The 20,243-nt window shown below is 44.7% G+C and overlaps 1 protein-coding gene across 1 annotated transcript; it reads right to left on the bottom strand.

Annotated features, from left to right (window-relative positions):
- Positions 1–737: 737 nt before the first annotated feature.
- On the bottom strand, positions 738–16,582 carry rps7 (ribosomal protein S7). The gene is made up of 7 exons (XM_060821699.1): positions 16,559–16,582; positions 15,786–15,869; positions 12,025–12,096; positions 9,444–9,587; positions 9,283–9,347; positions 3,442–3,592; positions 738–854 (listed from the first exon to the last, which is right to left on the bottom strand). Exons 2-7 carry the CDS (start codon positions 15,858–15,860, stop codon positions 777–779), a joined length of 585 nt encoding a protein of 194 aa, XP_060677682.1. The 5' UTR covers positions 15,861–15,869; positions 16,559–16,582; the 3' UTR covers positions 738–776.
- Between the last annotated feature and the right edge of the window lie 3,661 nt (positions 16,583–20,243).

Raw genomic sequence — 20,243 nt, 5'->3', positions numbered from 1 at the left:
ATCGAGGAATGGAGTGTGGAAAACAATGCAGAAACATTACATCACTAAAAACAAGAGTACTCTTTTGTTTGGGGTTAACCAAAGTAAATACAGCAGCTAGCTTCTGACAGTGGAGTTAGTGAGCAGATATGAAAACTTAACTGAGATATTAAAATGTGATATTTCAGAAACCAGGCTCAGCTCCATGACCAGACACATTTAGACATCCAGCTCATAACGTGGTGAGAAACATCAGCAAAGCACCAGTGACACACAAACAACAAATTCCAATTAAACACCTCCCCAATATTCAACAGCATCACCGTTACTACATATCCCACCATTAATATAACCTAGGGTTCAAAATTGATCTGATACTTAACTGCAGCAGGACAAACACTGTACAGGTCATTCTGTTATAACGTATGTTTTGTCAACACAAATTTGCTGTAACGCAACTGAATTGGGTCACATTTTAAAAATTCACACTTTAGAAAGAGTGTATTGGCTGTAACACAATTGCAGCACCAACACCTGAAATGCAGTTTATAAAGCATAATTCTTCTATAGTGTGGGGTTGCACAAGAATGCAACCATTGCATTATAGAAGAACCGACTGTAGTTACAAGCACATGGAAACATTCCTCTAAGGTTTAAGATAAACAGGAGCCAGATGCAACAAGAATGAGACTGATTCAATTAGAGGAGTGAAACCGAACATCTCTGCAATCTTAACAGCATGAGCACAACCACAAAGGCAGTATTGACTTTTTTTTATTCAGGCCATTCTTTACAATTTACAGTTGGAACTCTGGGAATTCATATACAACATCCTTGCCAGTTAGCTTCTTGTAGACAGCTGAAAATGTATCCACCTGGGGAAGAACAAAAAGAAATCTGTCAAATACCAAATCAACAAGTTAGTGAAAAAACAACTAAGAATTGTTCTGGATGAAATTAATTCAAAATCCTTTTCTCACATCCCAGTACACAAGAACAGCAGTACTTATGAAAAGCTACTTTCAAAAACATCACACATTCTGCCCTTCAGGGGATGGAAAACTAGAGAATTCTAGTAGGCACTTTTGAGGACTTAATACACGTATTGTTGGTTAGCTTACTACCAATTAGTCATTCCTCATCTTGGTCTGGGAAGAGGGAATAGTTCAGGAATACAGCAAAGATACCTTAATTTAAAGAAGGCAGTTACATCTTCAGAATCAAGTCAATTGAAGCATACTTGGTAATAAAACGAGGAAAAGTAGTCCACAATATTCTGTCAATGATTAATCAATCAACCTAATTCACAAACAGTCGCTGGAGGTTCAGCCCTTCCTAACACTAAAGTACTAACAAGAGGGTGGATCAACTAACACACAAACCAGCCTTTTTCCTTCATATTTGCAAGGTTGAACCAAGTAAAACCGGGGTATATATTAGCAAACTGGCTCAGAGTTCCAGTAGAGAGTGTGTCCCAACAAATGAGAAAGTGTACACTTCCTATTGGGTGTACAGAATGGCTGCAGAATTCTCAATAACTAAATGAAAGCATTTCTGCGCATTTGCCTATCTTAGCCCAAGTAGTTGGATTCAACCTACTTGGGAGACCAAGATATCTAACTGTGTCAGTAAAGAGCATTTCAAGGTAATTCATATTGGGCCTTGGAGGTGCAGTGGTAGTATCCCTAGCTCTGGGCCAAAAGGCAAGAGTTCAATTTTCACCTACTCGAAGTGCAAAAACAAATCTGAGCAAGGGATCACAAAACCATCTTGAGGCACACCCTGGAACATTACAAAGCAACATGGGTGCCAGATAGTTCAGTTAGCTGGTTTGCATTGCAGTGACCTCAACAGTGCAGTTCAATCGCCATACCATCTAACATCACCACACTTGTGACAGGCTAACTCACCACCAGTCATCTCTCTAATGACAGCACAGCCATATGGCTCTCTGGTGATTTTACCTTATCACAAAAGCAACATGCAACATCAAACCATATTACACATACTGGAGGAGATGGCCAAAAGACTACAATGAGATGGGAGAGAATTCCAAAGCTCTCAGCTTACAATAGCTGGAGGCACAGTAACTACTTGTGGAATAGTTACACAGTTAGGATGTTTGCAGAGCCAGATCTCCAAGCGATGCAGGGCTGGGAGAGACAGGGAGGCTTGAAGCCATTGATGAATCTGAAAGCAACACGGGGTCTGACTAACAGCCAATATATATCACAAACATAGGAGTGGTTGGTTAGCAGTACTTGATGCAAGTAATGACAATGGCAGAGTTTTCAAAGATGAAGTTATTTCATGGAGGGGGTACAGTAGAGGAGCAAAACATGCTGGCTCAGACTCGTGGCTGGAAGCTCACAAACATCAACTGTGTTACAAAGGGTTGACAGTGGCCTGATTCAGCCTAAACAGTCACAAGGAAGCAATATGAAATCAGTAGCTAAGTAAGGTTTGTGGTTTTGGCCTTCTCAATATCAAACTGAAGAAATCTTTTTCAAATTCAGTCACGAGATGCAGATGTCACTGACCAGACCAGCATTTACTGTCCATCACTATTTGTTAAGATTCAAATCACAATACAATGGAGCTGGAGTCACATGTAGGCTAGACAAAATAAGAATGGCAGCATCCTTCCTTAAAAGGACAATGAACCAAACGGCATTCCCTTCCACAAATCGGCAATGGCTTCATGGTCACCACTGAAGAAAAAAAATTGGATTTCAAATTCCAACATCTGCCATGGCAGATTTGAACCCAGGTCCTCAGAACATTCCCTGGGTCTCTGGATTATAATTTAGCAATAATAGCACTAGGCCATCACTTCACCTCAAAGGTTTCAAGTCTCGTGACTCTTCTTTAGAAGTTCTAAAAACAGATCACCAGACTCAACAGATTGACTGTTTTCTCTGCACAGATACTGCAGGACCTGCTCAGTTCCTTTGTTTTTTTTTCAGATTTCCAGCAGATGCTGTTCTGTTTATTTAATAAAATTTAAAAACCATTTACAAATCAAGGACAGTATCAGACAACTCAGAAAGGTACATTACAATACAAATAATTTCAAAAACCCAAATATTTTGCAATAGTTACCTCCCTGTTATGCTTTCTAAGGATCAGTATCAGGGACATTCAGGATGCAGTCTAATGCCTGACAACAGAATACCCAATAATGTGGGAAAGGACCATGTTATCATTGTACTCAGCATTCCAGAAGACATATAGTACATGACTGCTGGGGAAAATTCAACCCATGCTTATCCACATTAAAAATTTAAGTTTCAATAAGCATACATTTAATAGTAGTAAAGTCTAAGCAGAATTATCCTAACTAAATATTAAATGAGGAGGAGAACACTGGAAATCAAGTAAAAAACTTGAGAATATTCCTCATAAATGCACAGTAAGGAATTACACAGGTGTATGTGCATGACTGTTTGAAATGAAACTCACTTTGTGTTCTACATTGTTCTGTTGTGCTTTGTCCAAATGTACTTTGATTAGCCTTGTACCATCCAGTTTCACACGAATTCTCTTGCCCACAATTTCACTGGGGAAAACCAAGTCTTCAAGAATGGCATCATGCACTGCAGTCAATGTACGGCTGAAAGCAAGTATTTGCAGTTAGGATGTGAGGATTGAAGACGTTTTTTTAGACTGGCACCCATACAAATAAAGTTAATCAGTGAGAAAACTAAAACATTAAACTTCAATATCAAGTTGATTTTGAATGTTACTCTGCACACATAAACGCTAAAACCATTATACAGAGGAACCTCGATTGCCCGCCATCCGATTATGCGGCAAGATCGCATGGTCCCGACACCTGGCTAAACTGCGTTATTCAGCATTCGATTATCCAGAATTTGATTAACTGAACAAAATACACCCCCTCTCCCCCCCACCCTGTGTCCTTCAGATAACCAAGGTTCCTCTGTATATATCTTAAATCTCAGGTAAACTGCAATGATTCACTTGAAGGTTCATTGTTCAGCTTCAAATAACCCTTTCAGAAATTTTAACAACACACTTCTGGTCTGCAACTTTTGACTATACTCCTCACACCAAGATAATCTAATTCAAAATAATTCTAAACTATCTCCTCTTTCTCAGAAAGAATTACTGCACACATCCAGCTTCAGTTCCAACTGAAACATAAAAGATATTTTCATGCTATGGCTGTTTCCCCTGAACACACTTTCACAGAAAAGAAAAATCTAAAAATGTGAAGGCTCAATGCACAACACTATTTACATTTGCATATAAAATTGTCTCATGGTGAAGAAAACAAATTACTCCACAGGAAATTTCTATCAAACAGTCTTAAAAGAAGTCAACACAGCAACAGAAAATTTCCAAGTTAATAACTAAACACCTTCAGAAACAGAAAGCCCCTTATTCCACTAGGTCAAAATTTACAAGTTCAAAGAAAACAAAATATTTACAAATCACAAACTTATATCATAATGAATAAATATATAAACATCTTTCTGGAGACTACGCATCGCAGAAAACCAACAACTAGTTATTCATTCTCAATATATGAATGAAATGTTAAGTAAAAACGAGTTGCAAGTAAATTTTCATAGCAAGTCAGTGGGGACAAGAACATCCTGGGGTGTGTGATATCAGAGATGTACTATCTGTATCAGAAAAACATCTGCAGCAAGCATCAGCGGCTACACACCCTGAGACCAGAGTTTCAAAACTTGAACAATGATTGGAGTCAGTGTTATGCATCGATGAGGCAGACAACTTTGTAAGTAGAAAATTTGGGATCATTTGGGGTCGGGGGTTGTTTGACAGACCGTATCGAAAAACTAGGCAGGTATTGCAGCAGTCACTGGAATCTACTGGGCTTGCCAAACAGTACGCTGTTTGAAGGTAACGGTTTCTCAGTGGAGTACAAGCACAAACAAGTCCACAGCGTCAGGGGTGTCTCAGCTGTTTGAGTGAGGGAGTGAGTGAGTGAGTGAGGGAGGGACTTGATGGAAGGACATTCTCTAAGCAAGGGATCAAACAGATGCTTCTACTCCAGAATGATGACGGATTGCCTTCCTGGTTCCAGGAGCATGGATGACATCGGGTCCCCTCCTTTTAGGGTAGGAGAAAATCCCAAAAGTCACAGTCCATATTAGTGAGGAGATCGTTAGGAGGAGAGGAGTTCAGGCAGTCAAGAAGGAATTTTTTTAAAATGACCTCAGGAGCAGTAAACACAGTATTATTCCATTGTCACAGGCTAGTTAGCAAGAGATGATGGAATGGGACTGGAGAATTGATGCAGGAGGGAGGGTAGGCATCAGATTTGAGACAGTGATTTATACAAACCAGACAGGTTACATTTTTAGTAGGTTTAGGACTGATATCCTTGCAGTGAGTTTTGCTACTGGGGCTAGTTTGAATTAGCTTGTCAAAGGCGAGAAACCTGAGGGGTAACCCAAACTGGGAGTAAAGTTGAAGTTGTAAGGGAGACAAGCCAAGCATTGAGAATGCTGTGAAATCCAAATGGCACAGAGATAAAAATATCAGCACTCTGCCTAAAAAGGTATACGACATTCACAACAAGATAGTCTAAGTCTACAATACAGGCAGATGTGATGATGCAATTGCCCTATATAGAAACATGGCTACATGTTCACAGCTGGGAACAGAATATTAAATAATAGTCTTGGTTTAAGAAAGGAGGAAAAGGATACAGGCAAAATACTTCAGAGGCTAGAAATCTGAACAAACATACAAAATGCAGGAAAAATTCAGTAGCATCTGTGGAGAGTGGAACAGTTAACACTGAGTGCAGTATGACTCTAAAGAAGGAAAATAAATTGTGGTGATAATCCAAATGGGATCAGTATATTCATAAGGGTGTATCATAGATCAGAAAAAAATCATGTGGAATAAAAACATCACAAGGAGGCACAAATTGTTAATAACGGCAATTAGGCAATGAAACAAATAGGGAGGATCAAAGCACGAAGCATGTATACTAGTTATCATGGGGACTTTAATCTGTATATCGACTGGATAAACCCACAGAACATTAAATCTGAGGAGAAAGTGAGGACTGCAGATGTTGGAGATCAGAGCTGAAATATATGTGTTGCTGGAAAAGCAGGTCAGGCAGCATCCAAGGAGCAGGAGAATCGACGTTTCGGGCATAAGCCCTTCTTCAGGAATGATTCTACAGCTCCTTGGATGCTGCCTCACCTGCTGCGCTTTTCCAGCAACACATTTTTCAGATTAAATCTGAGGACAAGATTCCAGAGTGTCTTAGGAAAAGCTTTCTAGAGCATGTTGAACAGCCAATTAGAACACAGACCATTTTTTTTAGATTAGACTTACAGTGTGGAAACAGGCCCTTCGGCCCAACAAGTCCACACCGACCCGCCGAAGCGCAACCCACCCATACCCCTACATTTACCCCTTACCTAACACTATGGGCAATTTAGCATGGCCAATTCACCTGACCCGCACATCTTTGTGACTGTGGGAGGAAACCGGAGCACCCGGAGGAAACCCACGCAGACACGGGGAGAATGTGCAAACTCCACACAGTCAGTCGCCTGAGTCGGGAATTGAACCCGGGTCTACAGGCGCTGTGAGGCAGCAGTGCTAACCACTGTGCCACCGTGCCGCCCACTATTTTGGATCATTACATAAAGAAGAGGTCAAGATTAATAATTGTTACAAAAAATCTCCAAAGATGAATAACCACAATATGATAGAATTGTACATTGTTTGAAAGAGAGGAAGCATATTCTAATGCAAGGGTGTTAAATCTGTACTGGGGAAATTATACCAGCATGAGACATAAGCTGGCTAAGTTGGATTGGGAAATTGCATCAAAGGGTTCACTGTACGTAGACATTGGGCAATCTTTAACATGGCACAAAATCATAATAAATCTGATTATCGGGAGGTTAATAAATAACAGCAAAGAGAATCAAGAACTAGAAGGATGCATAGAATACAAGTCCAATCTAGCAGCATCAAAACTTTTACAGCCGGTTTTGTTTTGAGCACATATAGGGAATGTTTGGCTAAGCCAAATGTGGGCCCAATAAAAGCAGAGTCAAGAGAAACTAAAATGGGGAAGATCGAAGTAACAGCTAAATGATGACTGAGGAAAATACAAAAACCTGAGATATGAGAGGTCCAAGTAACTAAGGAGAAAGAAGTTATTAGTATGAATTTTACTGGAGAAATTAATGGGACCGCAAGTTGATAAACTCTTGGGAACTAATCTTCTTCAACACGGAGATGGAGAGTGTGCTTATAGAGATTGTCAATACTTTAGTGATCCTCTTCCAAAATGTCGGATTCTGGAATGATTCTTGCAAATTGGAAGCTTGCACATGTCACCCCATTATTTTAAACAAGATTAAGGAAACAAACAAAAGAACAAGTCTGTCAGCCTTGCATCAGAAGTAGGGAAAGTGCTAGAATTTATTATAAGAGACTTGATAAATAGACACTGACATGAAAGTGATCCGATTGGGCAGTCAACATGGATTTAAGAATAGAAGAGTGTCTTTGGCAATATGGAGGGTTTATTTGAGGATGTTAATAACAAAATTGATAAAGATTTGACAAAAGTAGTATATTTGAACTTTTAGATAGCAAAATTACACGTATAGCATGTCATGTTTTGGTATGGATTCACAGTTGGTTAACAGGCAGAAAACAGCAGGAACAAAATGGGTAAATCTCACATTGGCAGTGACCAGCCGGACATTAAATCACAGTTTAAAAACATGATCCCCAGCTGGTCACAATACAGAAAAACCTTGATGATCCAGCATTCGATTATCTGAATTTTGGATTGTCCGAACAAGATCACACGGTCCCGATGCTTGGCTAAATTGTTATCCATCATCAGTTTATCCAGTATTTGATTATCTGAACAAATACTCGCCACCAGTGACACCTGGATGATCGAGCTTCCTATGTATACAGGGCAACCCCCATATTTGCAGAATCGTTTTCCATGGTTTACCACAGCCAGAACATATAAAAAAGGGAATGTTCCAACACCAGGGACCGGGGGGTAATTTCTCATTAGAGTGAACGGGTTCACTGCTATCCACGGTAGGTTCTGGAACGTAACTCCCGCAGGTAGGGGTACTGCTGCATAACAATGCTTTGGATGTGAAGACCAAATGTGATATTTTGTGGATAATACAAAGTCAAGCAGGAGCCTGTGTCATGGGGAAAATGTTTTCAAGAGGAAATGGACTGTTTTGGAAACTGGTCAAATGTCTGATTATCAAGAGCATAAAATGTTATGGAGATCGGATAGAGAAAAGGTAGCGATGAAGTGTTCAAACAGCCTTTCTTGAAAAGCCACATCTTTGCTAATTTACAACAGCTGGAAGCTGGACATGTGAAATTAGGCAATTTTAAAATAACTGCAAATAAAGCACCCTACATTCCAGCATTCCATACCTCTTAAAACCTAGATTACAAGGCATCAGGACATGGGATTGCCAGATTTCAATCCCTTAAATATCAACACTATTTCTTTCCAGTAAGGATATTAATTTCTTTAGAATGTTAATTAAAATCTTTAAATTAACATTTTAAAGTATCAAGGTTATCCTCTTTCTGGATGCAACTTGCTCTTTCTCTGAAAAGATGTAAAAAAAATTTGCTCAAGGTCAGCTATTTCCTCATTACCCATAACTACTACTTCCACCCCTGCTTCCAAGGAACCAGGGTTTATTTTAACTACCCTTCCATTCATATTTGTGAAAGCTGTCACAATCACAACATTCTGCCTCCTTTGCTTTAATAACCCACTTTCTTTGAGCCATGTTCAGTTTTTATTGGCCCTTCACTGTTTTCAATACACCCCCAAACATCAATCCTCCATTAATACTTATATTTAACTTTATAAGCCTCGGATAATTTATTCTCACCCTCTAGTTATAATAAAACTCTTTAAACAGATTGACTACATCTCTGTTTTGGCGTTTTGAACAAGCCATCCAAATTCATCCCATTTTCTTCACAACACTTCTACATGGCTTCAAACTAAAATTTCTACATTTATAAAACAATCAAGTGTTCAGGATAAAAAGCAAAACCATATCACATGTTCCATAATATCAAACATTGTGTCAAAGTCAATGTCCAAATTCAACTCAGCTGATTATATCCACCTGTACCACATACTTCCCAGGAAAAGAAACAGCCTTCTAATTGGATATCCCATCAACCTATGGAATGACACCAAATAATACTTCTGCTGGCATATTTTGTTCAGTGTAGAAAGAAATAGGAAAATAGGACAATCACCTTCTGGGACGCTTCTGTTTGTTCTTGTTTCTACTTTTCCTGGTTGGCTTTGGCAAAATTCTCCTCTAAAAAAGAAAAAAAGTCTTTTAATAAGCTTATGCAGAAAGGGTTAGAATAGTACTACAGCCAAACTTTATAACAAGTTTAAAATTTGATGTTACCTGTGCAATGAAGACAACGTGTTTACCACTGAATTTTTTTTCAAGCTCTCGAACTAGTCGCACTTGTATCTTTTGAAAAGACTTTAGTTGGGGGACTGGCACAAAGATAATGATTGCTTTTCTGCCACTGCCAACTTCAATTTCCTAATTAAAAGGAAACATTGAAAATGCACTCAATTTTTGTACAAAGGTGAACTGGTAAAAACAAAGACACCAACCCCTTTTAAGCGAATCATTCAGAATAAAAATGTTTTCCTGGAAGTGCATAGTTTGTTTAAAAAACACACTAAATGGAACTTTCTTCCAAAACCAATTCAACCAAGTTTGCACAATAAAAAACATAATTTGGTTTACACAGCACTTTTTCAGCTTTGATCAAATGACTGACATTATCTTTTCTAGATATAATTTGTTCTTGCAGCTTCAAGCTCCTCTTCATTGGTCTTCGTCAATGTAAAGAATTTTTACCATACTTCTCAGTAACCACAATTCAAAGGCCTCTATTTCCTATTAGTTACTATCCATGTTTCTGAAGCATACTAGCAAGTAGACAAAAATGCAGCATCAAGAGGTTTTCTTCATGTTCAAGCTTGTTTTCCATCTGCTAACAAATCCTTCACAAAAATATTTACATGTGATTCAGAAGTTAGAAGCATATGTGCTATCTTCAGTTACCATCTGTCCCACATAGACCAACTTATCTGCATCTTCCAGTGCAATACCATCTACTTCAACCTTGACTCTAGACTCTTCTAATGTATTTTGTGTTCATTCACAATCTGTATTCTAAACTTTCTTCTTCCAGGATATTTCAAAGGGTCATTTCTGATTCTGCAAGTAGCTACCCTGTTGTTAAGGGATCACAAGCATGTAATGCTGTTATGACAATTTTTTTAAAATCTGGAAGTAAATTTAATTTTTTGAGTATCTGTTATGCACAATAATTCTGGTGTCAGCACAGCTCCGCTGTACTCATCTACTTAAATCAAGTCTATCGGACTACACCTTTTCTACCCTGATCACTATGTGGTCCCAAAACAGATTCTGAACACACATCGATCTTTACTGTTAACGTCATTGTCTTAAGCTTTGGTGTTATACATGAACAATGCTAACTTCTATGAAGAATGTGAGAATATTTGTTTATTTCTAGACATTGATCCCAGACCATTGTTGGATTAAAAATAATTCCCTCAAACAATCATACTGTAGGTCTCATTCAGACTACTTTCATCAACTTCAGCTGCAAATGCAGCATTACTTCTATAATCTTCAACATGAAGATTAGTGAACCATCTCATTCACGTGAATTTTGATTAGCTTCCCTTTAAATGTATCTATAGAGTTCAAGGAGAAAGTGAGGACTGCAGATGCTGGAGATCAGAGCTGAAAAATGGAAAAGCGCAGGTCAGGCAACATCCAAGGAGCAGGAGGAATCGACGTTTCGGGCATGAACCCTTCTTCAGGAATGAGGAGTGTGTGCCAAGCAGGCTAAGATAACAGGTAGGGAGGAGTGACTTGGGGGAGGGGCGTTGGAAATGCGATAGGTGGAAGGAGGTTAAGGTGAGGGTGATAAGGTGAGAATGATAGGCTGGAGTTGGGGTGGGGGCGGAGACCTCTCCACTCCGGCCTATCACCCTCACCTTAACCTCCTTCCACCTATCACATTTCCAACACCCCTCCCCCAAGTCTCTCTTCCCTACCTGTTTTCTTAGCCTGCTTGGTACACACTCCTCATTCCTGAAGAAGGGTTCATGCCCGAAACGTCGATTCCTCCTGCTCCTTGGATGCTGCCTGACCTACTGCGCTTTTCTAGCGACGCATTTTCAGCTCTATAGATTTCAACTCTTGTTATTAATTTTAAACACCCATCTCATGGTCCCAGTAGCTTTTTCAATCACAAATCACTAACTTACAAGATCAGTATTAAATTTGTTCATGTAGATCTCATGGTGGTCCAAATCCCAACTGGTCTCAAGCATTTACTTAGTGAGTCAGCATAACCCAATTTGGCTATTAGCAGTATAGAAAGTAAACAACTGTAGAACCATAAAAATCACAACGAATAAGCATGGCCAGAACAAAGAACGGAAATGAGAAGGGAAAGAAAAGATGCAAACTATTACCAATAAACTTAATTCAATTATTGCATTTTTAAGTCACCAGTCCCTTAGAGTGATAGGAGAGAGTAACTACAGTTGCATTGCTCGGTATAAATACAGTAAAGATATAATTCACTGGTAATATTCCAGGGCTCAGGATTTGGAAAAGCCTTGGGGTAGCTCATGATGGTCTGCCATGAATTACAATAAAACATTACATTTTCTCTTTTCCCCTTTCATATGTTAAAAAAACACTCAAAGCTGATATGTATTTGAAACAAACTGCCAGAGATTGTAGTAGGGTGGAGTACAAGTTACATTTGAGCAGGTACATGAATCGGAAAGGTTTAGAGGGATATGGTCAAATGCAGGCAAATGGGGCTAGTTTAATTTAGGAAAACTGGTCAACCATAGACAAGTTGTACTGAATGGTCTGCTTCTATGCAGTATGACTATGAATTGTTTAAAAAAAGACTCACCTTAGCAGCTGTAATGTTCAGTTCTCGTAACTGAGCCTTCAGGTCAGAATTCATTTCTAACTCCAGAAGAGCCTACAGTGGAAGGTGAGACACCATTAAAAAATCTTGTGCAGTTAATTAAACGGTATTGACTGTCAAGTTCTGAAAGACATTTTCTTTAACTATACAGCGCCTTGCAGACCAAAAGGTAGCCAATCAGGTGACTTGGAGCAAAGAGAACAGAAAAAGATTTAACAGAACTGTGCAAGATGGACAGGTTTACATATCAAGAAAAACAACACCCAACTGCTGATAGCACTTGGGGGAAGACGCATTTAACATTTTGAGCACAATATACAGGAAGGATGCTACAAAATTCTTACAGGAGTCATAATGATCTGGAAATCTCTGCTAGGATAGCAGGAGAGAAACAAATTATTACAACAGATTCAATGTACGTTTGAAGGTTTGAGTGGATGAAAGGACCTAAACTAGTTCATGGAGATAATCAGATATACAGCAGAGAAACAGATCCTTAGGCCCAACTCATCCATGCCAACCAGATATCCTAACCTCATCCAGTCCCATTGGTCAGCACATGGCCCATATCCCTCCAAACCTTTCCTATTCACATAACCATCCAGATGTCTTTTAAATGTTGCAATTGTACCAGCCTCCACCACTTCCTCTGGCAGCTCTTTCCATACATGCACAACCCTCTGCGTGAAAAAGTTGCCTCGGAGGTCCCTTTCATCTTTCCCCCTCACCCTAAACCTATGCCCTCTTGTTCTTGACTCCCCCACCCCAGGAAAAAGACCTTGTCTACTTAGCCTATCCATTCCCCTCATGGATTATAAACCTCTATAAGGTCACCCCTCAGCCTCTGATGTTCTGGGAAAACAGTGCCAGCCTATTCAGCATCTCTCTACAGCTCAAATCCTCCAACCCTGGCAACATCCTTGTAAATCTTTTCTGAACCCTTTCACGTTTCACAATATCCGATAGGAAGGAGACCAGAACTGCACACAATATCCAAAACTGGCCTAGCTAATGTCCTGTACAGCTGCAACATGACCTCCCAACTCCTGCACTCAATACTCTGTCCAATAACGGAAAGCATACAAAATGCCTTCTTCACTATCCAATCTACCTGTGACTCTATTTTCACCGAAGTATGAACCTGCATTCCAAGGTCTTTGTTCAGCAACACTCCCGAGGACCTTGCCATTAAGTGTACAAGTCCTGCTCTGATTTGGGGTAACCTTTGCTGTCCACAATACCTCCAATTTTGGTGTCACCAGCAAACATACTAACTTTACCTCCTATGTTCCATATCCAAATAATTGTTTATATAAATGAAAAGCAGTGGACACAGCATTGATCCTTGTGGCACATAGGCCTCCACAGGTGAAAAATGTGGTGCTGGAAAAACACAGCAGGCCAGGCAGCATCCGAGGAGCAGGAGGACCGACGTTTCGGGCATAAGCCCTTCTTCAGGGATGAGGGTGGTGTGCCAAGCGGGCTGAGATAAAAGGTTGGGGGGGGGGGGGGGGGGGGGGGCTGGGAATACGATAGTGGAAGGAGGTGAGGGGAGGGTGATCGGCCGGAGAGGTCGGGAAGATGATTGCAGGTCAAGGGGGCGGTGCTGAATCCGAGGGTTGGGACTGAGATAAGGTGGGGGAGGGGGAAATCAGGAAGCTGGAGAAATCTACATTCATCCCGTGTGGTTGGAGGGTTTCTAGGCGGAAGATGAGGCGCTCTTCCTCCAGACGTCGTATGGCCAGGGTCTGGCGATGGAGGAGGCCAAGGACCTGCATGTCATTGGCGGAGTGGGAGGGGGAGTTACAAGTGTTCAGCCACGGGGCGGTTGGGTTGGTTGGTGCGGGTGTCTCAGAGGTGTTCACTGAAACGTTCCGCAAGTAGGCGGCCCCTCTCCCCAATGTAGAGGAGACCACATCGGGTGCAGCGGATACAGTAAATGATGTGTGTGGAGGACCAGGTGAATTTGCGACGGATATAGAAGGCTCCGTTGGGGCCTTAGAGGGAGGTGAGGGCGCAAGTTTTGCACTTCTTGCGGTTGCAGGGGAAGGTGATGGGAGCGGAGGTTGGATTGGTGGGGGGGTGTGGACCCGACGAGGGAGTCGCGGAGGGAGTGGTCTCTCCTGAATGCCGATAGGGGTGGGGACAGAAATATATCCCTGGTGGTGGGGTCTGTGTGGAGGTGGCGGAAATGACAAAGGATGATACGATGTATCCGGAGGTTGCTGGAATGGAAGGTGAGGACCAGTGGGGTTCTGCCCTGGTGGCGATTGGAGGGGTGGGGTTCAAGGGCAGAGGTGGAGGAGATGCGGTGGAGAGCGTCATCGACCACATCGGAGGGGAAATTGTAGTCTCTGAAGGAGGCCATTTGGGTTGCTCGGTAGTGGAACTGGTCCTCCTGGGAGCAGATACAGAGGAATTGGGAATACCGGATGGCGTTTTTACAGGGGACAGGAGGTGTAATCTAGGTAGCTGTGGAAGTCAGTCGGCTTGTAGTATATTTACTACAAACCGACCGACTCAAATGATTACTACCGAACAACGCAAATGACCTCCTTCTTCAAAGACCGCAATTTCCCTTCCGACATGGTCGATGCTCTGCACCACATCTCCTCCACTTCCCACACCTCCGCCCTTGAACCCCGCCCCTCCAATCGCCACCAACCAACCCAACCGCCCTGTGGCTGAACACTTTAACTCCCCCTCCCACTCCACCAATAACATGCAGGTCCTTGGCCTCCTCCATTGCCAGACCCTGGCCACACGAACCTTGGAGGAAGAGCACCTCATCTTCCGCCTAGGAACCCTCCAACCACATGGGATGAATGTAGATTTCTCCAGCTTCCTGATTTCCTCTCCCCCCACCTTATCTCAGTCCCAACCATCGGATTCAGCACCGCCCTCCTGACCTACCTCTCCGCCCCATCCCCTCTCCAGCCTATCACCCTCACCTCCTTCCAATTATCGTATTCCCAGCGCCCCTCCCCCCTATCTTTTATCTCAGCTCGCTTGGCACACCAGCCTCATTCCTGAAGAAGGGCTTATGCCCGAAACGTCGATTCTCCTGCCCCTCGGATGCTGCCTGGCCTGCTGTGTTTTTCCAGCACCACATTTTTCAACTCTGGTACTCCAGCATGTGCAGTCCTCACTTTCTCACAGGCCTCCAATCTGAAAAGCAACCCTGCACCACTATCCAATGTCTTCCACCTTCGAGCCAGTTCTGTATCCAAATAGCTAGTTCTCCTTATATTCCATAGGATCTAACCTTGCTAACCAGGGTCCTGTGAGGAACTTTGCCGAATGCCTTACTGAAATCCATATCACATCTACTGCTCTGCTGTCATCAAGACTCCTTTGTCACGTCTTCAAAAAACTCAATCATGTTTGAGACATGACTCCCCACACGCAAAGCCATGCTGAGTGTCCCTCATCAGTCCTGGCCTTTCTAAATCCATGTAAACACTGTCTCTCAGGATTACCTCCAACAACACGCCCACCACCGACATCAGGCTCACTAGTCTATGACTCCCTGGCTTTTCCTTACCACCTTAAATAGTAGCACCACATCAGCCACCTCACCTGTGACTATGGGGCAAACGACAACCGTACAGGTTTAAGTTGTGAACTCTCACTTGCACTGCATGTGACTGAATGCTTGTCTAGAGTTAAGCAATTCAAATGTTAATTTCACGTTAACATCCATCAAAAGCGTTCAATAAATCTTGCAAACGGTGCTGACGTACCTGGGAAATGCCAGACTCGAATTCGTCTGGCTTTTCGCCATTAGGCTTCACGATTTTGGCGCTGCTGCTGAACATGGCCTGTCTCTGATAAGGAAAGGGATGGGGGGGGGGGGTTAGAAATTTAAAAAAATTCAGTCTTGGTGAACGAGAGGCGCCCTTAAACGGGCGGCGACAAAACCAGAACCTAAAACCTCGATCGGGTGGAATAGGGGAGAAGAGAAACCATCCTGACGGCCCGGGCATCCACGTTAGCAGAAAGCAGGAGTAACCACTTCCTGGTTATGTGGAGATCAAGCGCAAGGGTCTGGGAGCAGTGAGTGGAAGGGCTGCAGGATGGAACGCGGGCCCGGGGATCGCGCGCCCGGCCCTGCAGCTGGGGCGCAACTGCACCCCGCGGGCAGGATGGAACGTGAGCCCGGGCAGTGGGGACCCCACGCGCGCACGCCCTCCCTGCAAACAGCTGCTCTACCCCACCGTGGGCAAGAATGGAACGTGGGCCCGGGAATCGCGCGGCGCGTGTTCCACCGCCCGAGCCGCGCAGCCTCAGTCCTGCCGTCAGCCTCCATCTTCCTCTCTCGTTTCCCTGGGCCGGTGTGTCATTAAACCCCCTCACCACCACCACCTCAGATCCCCGCCATCCGCCCGCACGAACACTCGCATCTGATCCATCTCAGCCCTGCCAGCCGTTCCCCACCGCTCGGCCGCCCGTATCGAGCGGATCGGCGGAGTTATTAGAGGTAAACACCGGGGAGCGCGAAGGCGCCCTCACCGACCTGGGAGAAGAGCGGCCGAGAAAGAGAGAGGGAGGAGGCATGAAACCTCGCGAGAGTTTTTCTGCAGCGGGAGGCCCCGCCCCCTCCGCCGGAGTGAGGAATGATGGAACTCCATGCATGTGTAACACAGTTACCATGGTAACTGGGTACCAGGTCTGTCTCCTTGCATCATTTCATCCACAGCATGCAGGAGAAGAAATACAATCTTATTACTGTCCAAACTATTAGAGTGGGGCTGGAAAAGCACAGCAGTTCAGGCAGCATCCGAGGAGCAGGAAAATCGACGTTTCCGGCAAAAGCCCTTCATCAGGAGTAGAGCCAGAGTCCCTGCAGGACATTTATCTCTTCACCCTGCAGGTCTCTGCCTCTATTCCTGATGAAGGACTTTTACCCGAAACATCGATTTTCCTGCTCCTCAGATGCTGCCTGAACTGCTGTGCTTTTCCAGCACCACTCCAATCCAGGATTTGGTTTCCAGCATCTGCAGTCATTGTTTTTACCTAATCTACTCACTAAACAGGTCAGGTGGTTAGGTTCAATTGGCCGTTCTAAATTGCCGAGTAAAAAGTGAGGTCTGCAGATGCTGGAGATCAGAGCTGAAAATGTGTTGCTGGTTAAAGCACAGCAGGTCAGGCAGCATCCAAGGAGCAGGAAATTCGACGTTTCGGGTCAGAGCCCTTCTTCAGGAATGAGGAGAGGATGCCAGGCAGGCTAAGATAAAAGGTAGGGAGGAGGGACTTGGGGGAGGGGCGATGGAGAAGTGATAGGTGGAAGGAGGTCAAGGTGAGGGTGATAGGCCGGAGTGGGGTGGGGGCGGAGAGGTCAGGAAGAGGATTGCAGGTTAGGAGGGCAGTGCTGAGTTCAAGGGAATCGACTGAGACAAGGTGGGGGGAGGGGAAATGAGGAAACTGGAGAAATCTGAGTTCATCCCTTGTGGTTGGAGGGTTCCCAGGTGGAAGATGAGGCAGTCTTCCTCCAACCGTCGTGTTGTTATGTTCTGGCGATGGAGGAGTCCAAGGACCTGCATGTCTTCGGTGGAGTGGGAGGGAGAGTTAAAGTGTTGAGCCACGTGGTGCTTGGGTTGGTTGGTCCGGGCGTCCCAGAGGTGTTCCCTGAAGCATTCTGCAAGTAGGCGGCCCGTCTCCCCAATATAAAGGAGTCCACATCGGGTGCAGCGGATGCAACAGATGATGTGTGTGGAGGTGCAGGTGAATTTGTGGCGGATATGGAAGGATCCCTTGGGGCCTTGGAGAGAAGTAAGGGAAGAGGTGTGGGCGCAAGTTTTGCATTTCCTGCCGTTGCAGGGGAAGGTGCCGGGAGTGGAGGTTGGGTTGGTGGGGGGTGTGGACCTGACGAGGGAGTCACAATGGGAGTGGTCTTTGCTGAATGCTGATAGGGGAGGGGAGGGAAATATATCCCTGGTGGTGGGGTCCGTTTGGAGTTGGCGGAAATGACGGCGGATGATACGCTGTATACGGAGGTTGGTGGGGTGGTAGGTGAGAACCAGTGGGGTTCTGACTTGGTGGCGGTTGGAGGGGCGGGGCTCAAGGGCGGAGGAGCGGGAAGTGGAGGAGATGCAGTGGAGGGCATCGTCAATCACGTCTGGGGGGAATCTGCGGCCCTTGAAGAAGGAGGCCATCTGGGCTGTACGGTATTGGAACTGGTCCTCCTGGGAGCAGATGCGGCGGAGACGAAGGAATTAGGAATATGGGATGGAGTTTTTACAGGGGACAGGGTGGGAGGAGGCATAGTCCAGGTAGCTGTGGGAGTCAGTCGGTTTATAGTAGATGTCTGTGTTGAATCGGTCGCCCGAGATAGAAATGGAACGGTCTAGGAAGGGGAGGGAGGAGTCTGAGACAGTCCAGGTGAATTTGAGGTCGGGATGGAAGGTGTTGGTAAAGTTGATGAACTGTTCAACCTCCTCGTGGGAGCACGAGGCAGCGCCGATACAGTCATCAATGTAGCAGAGGAAAAGGTGGGGGGTGGTGCCAGTGTAGTTGCGGAAGATGGACTGTTCCACATATCCTACAAAGAGACAGGCATAGCTGGGGCCCAAAGTCTCTTTGTAGGATATGTGGATTGCCATGGGCACCCGCATGGGCCCCAGCTATGCCTGTCTCTTTGTAGGATATGTGGAACAGTCCATCTTCCGCAACTACACTGGCACCACCCCCCACCTTTTCCTCTGCTACATTGATGACTGTATCGGCGCTGCTTCGTGCTCCCACGAGGAGGTTGAACAGTTCATCAACTTTACCAACACCTTCCATCCCCACCTCAAATTCACCTGGACTGTCTCAGACTCCTCCCTCCCCTTCCTAGACCTTTCCATTTCTATCTCGGGCGACCGACTCAACACAGACATCTACTATAAACCGACTGACTCCCACAGCTACCTGGACTACACCTCCTCCCACCCTGCCCCCTGTAAAAACTCCATCCCATATTCCCAATTCCTTCTTCTCCGCCGCATCTGCTCCCAGGAGGACCAATTCCAATACCGTACAGCCCAGATGGCCTCCTTCTTCAAGGACCGCAGATTCCCCCCAGACGTGATCGACGATGTCCTCCACCGCATCTCCTCCACTTCCCGCTCATCCGCCCTTGAGCCCCGCCCCTCCAACCGCCACCAAGACAGAACCCCACTGGTTCTCACCTACCACCCCACCAACCTCCGTATACAGCGTATCATCCGCCGTCATTTCCGCCAACTCCAAACGGACCCCACCACCAGGGATATATTTCCCTCCCTTCCCCTATCAGCGTTCCGCAAAGACCACTCCCTTCGTGACTCCCTCGTCAGGTCCACATCCCCCACCAACCCAACCTCCACTCCCGGCACCTTCCCCTGCAACCGCAGGAAATGCAAAACTTGCGCCCACACCTCCTCCCTTACTTCTCTCCAAGGCCCCAAGGGATCCTTCCATATCTGCCACAAATTCACCTGCACCTCCACACACATCATCTATTGCATCTGCTGCACCCGATGTGGCCTCCTCTATATTGGGGAGACGGGCCGCCTACTTGCAGAACGCTTCAGGGAACACCTCTGGGACGCCCAGACCAACCAACCCAACCACCCCGTGGCTCAACACTTTAACTCTCCCTCCCACTCCACCGAGGACATGCAGGTCCTTGGATTCCTCCATCGCCAGAACATAACAACACGACGGTTGGAGGAAGAGCGCCTCATCTTCCGCCTGGAAACCCTCCAACCACAAGGGATGAACTCAGATTTCTCCAGTTTCCTCATTTCCCCTCCCCCCACCTTGTCTCAGTCGATTCTCTTGAACTCAGCACCGCCCTCCTAACCTGCAATCCTCTTCCTGACCTCTCCGCCCCCACTCCACTCCGGCCTATCACCCTCACCTTGACCTCCTTCCACCTATCACATCTCCATCACCCCTCCCCCAAGTCCCTCCTCCCTACCTTTTATCTTAGCCTGCCTGGCACCCTCTCCTCATTCCTGATGAAGGGCTCTGGCCCGAAACATCGAATTTCCTGTTCCTTGGATGCTGCCTGACCTGCTGAGCTTTAACCAGCAACACATTTTCAGTTCTAAATTGCCCACAATGTTCTGGATTTGGAGATGCCAGTGTTGGACTGGGGTGCACAAAGTTAAAAATCACACAACACCAGGTTATAGTCCAACAGGTTTAACTGGATACAGAACCTGTTGGACTAT

Source organism: Hemiscyllium ocellatum, chromosome 3 (genome assembly GCF_020745735.1).
Source record: "Hemiscyllium ocellatum isolate sHemOce1 chromosome 3, sHemOce1.pat.X.cur, whole genome shotgun sequence".
In the NCBI taxonomy this organism is placed as follows: Eukaryota; Metazoa; Chordata; class Chondrichthyes; order Orectolobiformes; family Hemiscylliidae; genus Hemiscyllium; species Hemiscyllium ocellatum.
The sequence above is the reverse complement of the archived record's forward strand: the minus strand, read 5'-3'. Positions and strand labels throughout refer to the sequence as shown.

Coding starts and splice junctions, on each gene's coding strand:
- rps7 (XM_060821699.1), bottom strand. CDS start 15,860: ATGTTCAGCAGCAGCGCCAAAATCGTGAAGCCTAATGGCGAAAAGCCA. Junction 9,588..12,024: donor TGAACATTACAGCTGCTAAG/GTGAGTCTTTTT, acceptor CCTTTTAATTAG/GAAATTGAAGTTGGCAGTGG. Junction 855..3,441: donor AGAACAATGTAGAACACAAA/GTGAGTTTCATT, acceptor GTTCTTCCCCAG/GTGGATACATTTTCAGCTGT.